The sequence below is a fragment of the Pteropus alecto genome, unplaced genomic scaffold, assembly GCF_000325575.1.
Source record: "Pteropus alecto unplaced genomic scaffold, ASM32557v1 scaffold106, whole genome shotgun sequence".
Lineage (NCBI taxonomy): Eukaryota > Metazoa > Chordata > Mammalia > Chiroptera > Pteropodidae > Pteropus > Pteropus alecto.
The window spans coordinates 17,921,759-17,930,184 of record NW_006442103.1 but is presented as its reverse complement, the minus strand read 5'-3'; the positions used below and the strand labels follow the sequence as shown (position 1 = coordinate 17,930,184).

The 8,426-nt window shown below is 44.4% G+C and overlaps 1 protein-coding gene and 1 long non-coding RNA gene across 2 annotated transcripts in view; both read left to right on the top strand.

Moving 5' to 3' along the window:
* The window catches only part of LOC112486200, a 9,100-nt gene extending 6,630 nt beyond the window's left edge, over positions 1-2,470 (top strand). The window contains exon 2 of the long non-coding RNA XR_003048676.1: positions 2,290-2,470. This is a non-coding gene — a long non-coding RNA (uncharacterized LOC112486200). The remainder of the gene's footprint in view (positions 1-2,289) is intronic.
* The window catches only part of RNF115 (ring finger protein 115), a 47,968-nt gene extending 39,629 nt beyond the window's left edge, over positions 1-8,339 (top strand). The window contains exons 5-9 of the mRNA XM_006919702.3: positions 2,871-2,942; positions 4,113-4,185; positions 5,091-5,184; positions 7,308-7,423; positions 8,090-8,339. Of these exons, the coding sequence (XP_006919764.1) occupies positions 2,871-2,942; positions 4,113-4,185; positions 5,091-5,184; positions 7,308-7,423; positions 8,090-8,221 (487 nt within the window). The 3' untranslated portion in view covers positions 8,222-8,339. The remainder of the gene's footprint in view (positions 1-2,870; positions 2,943-4,112; positions 4,186-5,090; positions 5,185-7,307; positions 7,424-8,089) is intronic.
* The last annotated feature ends 87 nt before the right edge of the window (positions 8,340-8,426 follow it).

Sequence of the window (8,426 nt, the reverse complement as noted above, 5' to 3'; positions counted from 1 at the left end):
ATAGACATACAGATTCTCTGAGGTTACCCTCATTGATGCATTTCACAAGGCTGTCACACGGAGCCCAGACACCGGTGGGTCACCAGACTGGTCCACGAGCTCAAGGAGATGCGAGGGCTGATGCCTGCAGTCCGCAAGAGTGTGGTTTTGGAAGGGACACCGTTCCTGACATGTTATCAGTGTTTCTTGCCCTGTGGCTTTGAGGAGGCGTAGTGCTCTCCAGCTCCACTGCTGCTGATATAAGTAATGCCTGTGAAATTCGTACCTAAAACAATTTAAGACAGTCATGTCTGCTTAAAAGTGATTTTCATTTACAAATTCAGTGCAATCCTTATCAAAACATCAGTGGCATTTTTCACAGAATAGACAGTCTTAAAATTTGTATGGAGGCACAAAATACCCCTAATAGCCAAAGCAATCCTGAGAAAGAACAAAGCCGGAGGCATCATGTTCCCTGATTTCAAGCAATATTACAAAGCTCTAGTAATTAAAACAGTATGGTACTGGCATAAAAACAGACACATTTGTCATTAGAACAGAGAGCCCAGAAATAAACCCATACGTATATGGTCAATTAACTTATGACAAAGGAGCCTAGAATATACAATGGAAAAGAATAGTCTCTTCAATACATGGTGTTGAGAAAACTGGATGCTACGTACAAAAGAATGAAATTGAATTGTCTTACACCATACACAGATGTTAACTCAAAATGAAGGATTAAAGACTTGAACGTAAGACCTGAAACCATAAAGCTCTTGGAAGAAAACATAGGCAGTAAGCTCCTTGACATTGATCTTGGCGATTTTTTAGACTCCAAAAGCAACAATAAATAAGTGGGACTACATCAAACTAAAAAGCTTCTGCACAGCGAAAGAAACCATCAAAACGAAAAGGCAACCCACCGAATAGGAGAAAATGTTTACAAATCATGTATCTGATAAAGGGTTAATAATAAGAACTCATACAACTCAGTAGCAAAGATCTGAATAGACATTTTTCTAATGAAGACAGACAGTTGACCCACAGGTGCGTAGAAAAGATGCTCTACATCACTAATCATCAGGAAAAAGCAAATCAAAACCACAAGGAAATATCACTTCACACCTGGTAGAATGGTTATTATCAAAAAGAGGAAATAACAAGTGTTGGCAAAGATGCAGATAAAAGGGAGCGAACACTTGCGCATTGTTGGTGGGACTATAAATTGGTGCAGCCGCTATGGAAAACAGTATGGAGGTTCTTTTAAAAATTAAAAGTAGAACTACCATATGATTCAGCAATTCTACTTTTGGGTATTTATCTGAAGAAAACAACACAGATTTGAAAAAATATGCACCCCACATTCATTGCCACATTTACAGTATCGAAGACATAGAAACAATCTATGTCCATCAGTGGATGAATGGATAAAGAAGATGGCATATATACGCAGTGGAATGTACAACCATAAAAAAAAGATGAAATCTTTACATTTGTGACAACATGGATCGACCTTGAGGGCATTATGCTAAGTGAAATAAAATAGAGAAAGGCAAATACCATATGATCTCACACATCCAGTCTTAAAACAAAAAACCAAGCTCAAAGTTACAGAGAAGAGATTGGTGGTTGTCAGAGCGGGTAGGGAGAATGGCTGAAGAGGGTCAAAAGGTATAAACTTCCAGTTATAAAATAAATAATGGGGATATAATGTACAGCATGGTGACTGCATTATCCAGGAAATGCAAATGAAAACCACGAGATAGTTTATAGTGAATTACAGTCTTATAATTAATAATACTGTACTGCACATTTGAAAGTTGCTAAAAGAGTAGATCTTAAACATTCTTATCATAGAATTTTGTAACTGCATGGTGATTAATGTTAACTAGTCTTATTGTGGTGATCACTTGGCATATACAAACATGGAGTCAGATGTAGTACACCTAAAACTGGTAGGTTACGTGTCAGTTACACTTCAAAAAAAAAACAAAAACAAAAAAAATCTAAATCCAGCCTACACTTAAGAGAGGAGTATAATAATATTTTTGGACATATTTAGAAGTAAATAGTATAGTTAGCTATTGTGGGGCTTTGGAATAAGGAGAAGCTAATATTGGCTGCCGCCATTGTCATGTTGATTGGCCTAATAAGTGAAGTGGGAGCCATGGGGTTAAAAGTACATAGCATGTCAATTATATCTTAGTAAAGATAGAGAGGGGAGTGCGTAGCATTCAGAAAACAAAAATCTAGGGGAAAATTCCTTCAGTGATTTTTCTTTTTTTTTTTTTTTTTTTTTTGGCTGAGACATTGCCCCATAATCTCTGAGTGACAAAGACCAACTCATTAGGATAAAGCACTGGGTAGATGTGCCATCTTCAGAATGACAAGTTTCAAACATCTGTTTGTATTTGTGTTGTAAGTATTTGAGGACCAAATATAGCGTGTTGATAAGTGTTTGTAAAATGGAATTCTCAAAAAAAAAAAATTAAGGGCCCATTAAATAGTATCTTATACAGAGATCCAATGTGTAAAACACACAAAAATGGAACTACCCTTGTTACAGAGAGATTGGCCCAGAATTTCTTTTCAGTCTCTCCTCCTTGCTGCGAGGGGTCCAAGGAACGTAGTTTGAAAACTACACCATCCAATCAGATCCTTCTCCAGCCTATCATATAAGATAACATATAAAACAGCAGAAGTCAGGAAGGTTGCCATAGTAGCACAAAAGCACTGGACCAGGTAGCAGACTGATTTCTGGTACTATCTATTGTGTAATAGTCAGTGAAAAGCCACTGTGGCTTGGGGAGGGAGTTGCTGATTGGTCAGCCGTGGATATTTGTACTTTCATTGGTCTATTGTCTTACCTGATTTTTCTCCTCCAACAGAATAATACAACAGTTCTTTGCAGGATTCTTTGCAAATTCTGCGGTTCCTGGATCCCCACACCCTTTATCCTGGTAAGTAACTAACTGCCTCTGTCTTACTCTGCTGGAAAAGCATCATTTTAGGTACTACAGTTAGTGTCCATGCCATAGTGAGGAGAGCTGTGGAGGCGAGTATATAGGTGTGGTTGCCAGACCGTTACACTGCCATTATTTGCTAAGCCCAAACTTAATCAGAACTTATTTTTTGTCCAAGCTTGTGAGGGCCTGGGATGTCTGGGCACTGGGCTTGTCTGATTCCGGGGTGTGTTGAGGTGGGGGATGAGATGGTCCCCAATGGGCTGGGCATCTGTTTTGTGGGTTTCTCCTTATCATATGGGATGCCTTTATTCCTTAAGAGTTTCTGAAATTGAAAACTTGCCACCTAACTTCCTTTTTTCAAGGTAAGATTGTTTGTCAGAAGAAACAGAAGCCTATAATTCAGTATCAGAGTGATATTTATGCACGGCAGGGCAAAGATGGAGTTTCCTCTTGTCTGGACGGTTATGTTGCCCCTTCTGACTCTGCCCCAGACAGCTCCTCTGCTCAGAGGGCCCTCGGTTCATCTACACAGTTACCTAATTGCCCAGCCCTTAGTTTCTGTAAACATGTCCTCCCCGAAGAGTCTGGACATTCGTCATCCAGAGTCGTATGCCAGCAGCTCCAAAAAGAGGGGCCGCCAGGTCTGCTTTGGAAGTGCTCTAGGCCATGAGTCAGGTGAGGCCACTGTGGCCGCTGTGCTCTGTGCTCTGTGTGGAAGCCCCTTGCCCCTGGGACCCAGGCAGCCTCTTTGAATGAGGGAAGTCGGCTGGAGTTTGGCCAGTCACGGAGGGAAAACTCTCCTTAAAAAGCAGCTGCATTTACGTTTAATGTTAAAGTAGGCACAGAGAAGACAAGCTTTTCTTAACCAACAGGAAGTGAGTCACTCTGTCACTATTTGCTTTCGAGTGTCATGTGGTACTTTAGGCAGCTTCACATTTTAGGTTCCATTCAGTTTAGTAAGAATTCCTAGAGAATGAGAGACTGACTACCTTTAGATAATACGTGTGACCTTGAAAATACTGTGAAATTCTTTGCCACTTGATTCTAGAAATCTGGTGATTTTTCAGGGCTGAGAGACCAGGATCCCTCTGCCAGTCTTTTCTGTTGTGTAAGGCAGAGCCTGGTTGCTCCCATCTAATGCCGTCTGTCTTATCTCATGTATAGGAGCGGGCTGCTGCACTCCAACCCTGGGGACTATGCCTGGGGTCAGACAGGGCTCGATGCCATTGTAACCCAGGTGAGGAGCTGCCTTTCGCGGGTGTGTTCAGTGTGTCTCGGTTCCGTAGCCTTCCTGCTTTCCTTCTGCTGCTTTCAGAAATGGTAGTCACTCTGCTTTCCCTAATATTTTGAGCTTGTGGGTTTGTATTTACTCAAAGGGATAAATGATTTACAGGTTTAGGTCAGCATCCATTTACTTTCTGTATCTGAGAGACTTTCTAGAAGACGACTTTACCTCTAAAAGAAAAGACTTCTCCTGTAACAAACAGTATCTTTTATTTTTGGCCTCATGTTCAGCCCTATGATGATCCTATAAACAAGTACTTCTCATCAGAGGAGGGTCTGCTCACGTGCCCGAGCAGGGGTAGATGGGGTGAAACGGGAAGGAAGCAGAAGGCGGCATCCCCATGCCATGTGTAATTGCTTCCGTTCGTTTATGTTTATTTTAATTAAATTGGTTTTTCATTTCCCTGTGGATTGCTGAGAATAGAAAGCCTGTGGTTTTTATCCAAGTCTTGCAGGTAGTGACGTACCTATTTCTTGGCTCGCCTTATACAACTTTCCATACTCCCACCTTTTCTTTCTTCCAGCAGAATGAACTTTTTGGGCAGTTAAGTATTACCTTTGGTTAAGCTGTAGTTTTATTCATGACATCACAACCCTTTCTGCTGCCTCGGAAGTTGCTTTATGCCTAAGGTGGGCCTTGCAGTGATGGGTCTGTCTGCAGAGTTACACGAATATTACTTAGAAATTATAAAGCGAGCACGGCTGGCCTGGCAGCAGGAGAGGGAGACCCGGGCCTCCGAGCCCCGCGCGAGTGAAGCGCTGACGTTTCCCATCCCTGCGCTGCTCGTCCTCGGCCGGAGCAGCTCACTCCCCGGGGAGAGTGAGATGTCTGCCACTTCTTGTTTTCTTTCGTTGTAGCTTTTAGGACAACTGGAAAACACAGGGCCTCCCCCAGCTGACAAGGAAAAGATCACATCCCTCCCAACCGTGACAGTAACTCAGGAACAAGTGGGTAGGTTCATTTTCCTTTTATTCTGCCATCTTCTCATCTTTGTTCAGTATTCCAGCACCTTCCTATACTAAGGTTCTTACACGAAGCTGTAGGACTCCTGAAATTCCTGCCTGGGTGCCCGCCGTCGAAGGTGCCCATCCTCCTCGTTACAGTTACTCAGTTGTATTTCCTGAGCAGTTACTGTGTCCCTTACCTAGATGCCATGCAGAAAATAAAAAGGTACAAAGATACGTAGGACTCACTTTCTTGAAGAACTTACTAGGGGAAGCAAAGCAAAACTCACCAACTAGATAACTGAAAAAATCTTATTGAGCAAATGCTATTGACTTTGGAGACAGAGGAAGAGAAAAAAATGAGCTTGGGAATTTGTTTCACATCTGTTCTGTGTCAGCTCTCGTTAGGTACGTTAGACATAGATATTATTTTATTTATAGGCACCAGAGGAATTGAGTGATAAAGGACATTATTTTGCACTGGGGTTTTCTTTCCTCACACATTCCACTTCAGAGTAGAGAGGATTTTAAAGATGGGATGGGCTATCTTAGGTCATTCTGTTTAGAGAAAAGTATGAACCGATGTAAAAATGTCAGCATGGACATGGTGTCTGAATCAGGTATAAGGAGAGTGACCCCTCAGACCTGAAATGGAATCTGGTGTGGGGACTGATGGGAGGTATGACTGGATAGGAAGGGTGCAGCCTTGTTACAGAGGATATGGAAACTGGTAAAGGACATGGAAACTGGCAGAGTAGTTGTGGATGGGTATTTTGACGTACGTAAGTGTTGTGGGTCCCCACGTGGCGGGATGAGGAACTTTAAGTGGCCTTTAAAGTACCTTAGTTTGGAGATAGTGTCTATAGTAGATTGGAAGGGGAAGAAGGCAGCAACAGGAATTTAAGGAGCTGGTGCAGCATCCAGGCGGGGTTCAGGAGGTGGTGGCAGTGCTGACAGAAAGGAAAGGTCATTTTGCAGAAAGGCTTTCGTCACTGATGCATCATGGGACGAAGGAGGGGAAAGGATCGAAGACGATTTTAAGATTCAGCTTCGTAACTACGGAGGCGATGCCGCCATCATCGGGAATGAGGGGATTGTGAGCGGGCTCGGATTTGGGGAGGTCAGGTGCTGTTCATAATTTTGAACCTGTGGATTTCGAGCTACCAGCTGAGAATCCAGGCAAAGGTGAGCTGGGAATGGCTACCAAGCTGGCGTTAGGGAAAACGAGGTGGTGCCAGTGTAGGATATGTTTGTAGGAATGAAGGCCTGGAGTCAGGGATGGGGATACTACCTGGGAGGCTGTTACCGTAGACAAGGCAGAAGTAAGAGCTGGAATTCGGGTTGCGGTGGTGGGGTTAGAGAGGAAGGGGTGATAAATCTGCCTCCAGAGGCCCTGAGTGTTGTGGGCATGTCGCAGACCCTGGCCACTGGGGGGATGGACTAGCGGATGTCGTTAGCCAGATTTGGGAAACTCAGAGTTTGCAATGGGGTGCTGTCAATTTAGTTTGTGGCCATTTCCTCAGAGAAGAAGGCTTTCTGTCTCAGGTCTTGTGCCTGAGCTACCCCAGGGCTTTGCAGCTCTGCAGCACCACCTGCTGGTGCTGCTTTGAATTAACCTGTTTAGAGTGCTTTAGGGCAGCCACGCTGTAAGAGGATGTGCAGTGTGGAAATAGTAGGGTAACAGTGGCTTGCGACACTGCATGGCAGCTGCTAGGAGTCCCGAGGTGAGTCCCTTCGTGTGGCGGACAGACTGCCAGTGTTTCCGAAGTACAAACTGCCAGGAGCCTGGCACACATTTGGGAAGATGTTCCTAGTTTATTTAACAGATAATCGAAGCCCCAGTCGAGTCCTTCCATCTCTTTGCGTTGGAGAGTCGGCCCTGTACATTTCCTACTTCCTGTCTGGGTCTCATGGGAACTGGCCCGCTCATCAGCCCTCCTCTTCACATCCCTGTCTACTACCGCCTCTACCCTCATTTTGAATTAAAATTCCTGCTTCTTTCTGCCTGCACGTTGGATATCCTTTGTGTCATTTCTTTGTGCGTTCCTTTGGTTGTTAAAGACATTGGGCTGGTTTTTTTCTTCCTCCTTGTTGCTCGTTTACTTTAAAAGGCATGTCCTCCTCCGACAGATACGGGTTTAGAGTGCTCAGTGTGCAAAGAAGATTACACGGTGGGAGAGGAAGTTCGGCAGTTACCCTGCAACCACTTCTTTCACAGCAGCTGTATTGTGCCGTGGTTAGAACTGGTGAGTACAGACAGCCCGGCTGCGGGGCGTCTGCGGGGCGTCTGTGCCGGTCATGTCTTCTAGGGGGGTGCGGGAGGCGTGGCTGAAGGTGAGGGTGCAGTTAACAGGGGAGCCAGGCAGGTCAGATTTCAGCCTTTGGCTGACTCCTAGTAGCGCCGTTATAGGACTTTAGATGTCTCTTTGGAACTTCAGCCCAGGGGTTAGCAAACTCCAGCCCACAGATTGCTGTGGCTACGTCTGCATGTGTAAATGAGCTTTTTTGGAACATAGCCGGGCTCATTTGTTTACAGATTGTCTGGCTGCTTTCGTGCTATATCAGCAGAGCTGAACAGCTGCAGCGCAGGCAGTAGGCAGCCTGCGAAGCCTAAAATATTCGCTACCTACCTACCTGTCTCTGCAGAGAAAGATTGCTGACCCCTGTTCCAGACCGCCTTAGCTCTCTCGTCCTATAGTTTGTTGGTGGTGTGTGTTAGCAGTTGTGGAGTGGCCGGCCTGGAACCCGCTCTGTCTGTCGTTAAAGTGGCGTCTGGGAGCCCGTGTGCGCCTCATGAGGATGCTTGTGCCCTTTTTGCTTTCTGCCCGCCAGCTCTCAGGTTTCTTACGTGTTTAGTACGGCCAGCTTCTCAGGCCAGATTGTTCACGTGGACTGATGTCTTTCTGTTTCAGCACGATACCTGTCCTATATGTAGGAAGAGCTTAAATGGTGAGGACTCTACTTGGCAAACCCAGAGCTCTGAGGCCTCTGCAAGCAACAGATTTAGCAGTGACAGCCAGCTACATGACCGATGGACTTTCTGAAGCTAAAGACCGTCTGAGCCAGGCTGTGGTACTCTTCTTATCGCAGCTGTAAATTGTTATCAAAACAAAAAATAGGTGGATTAGGAATCATATAAGAAACCGCAACCCATAATATTAATGCAGTGAGTGTTTTTCTTCTCTAAATTTAAAGTTAGCATCTGTAGACAGAATTGTATCTACAACCAAATGTCTCTTATTCCTGAAT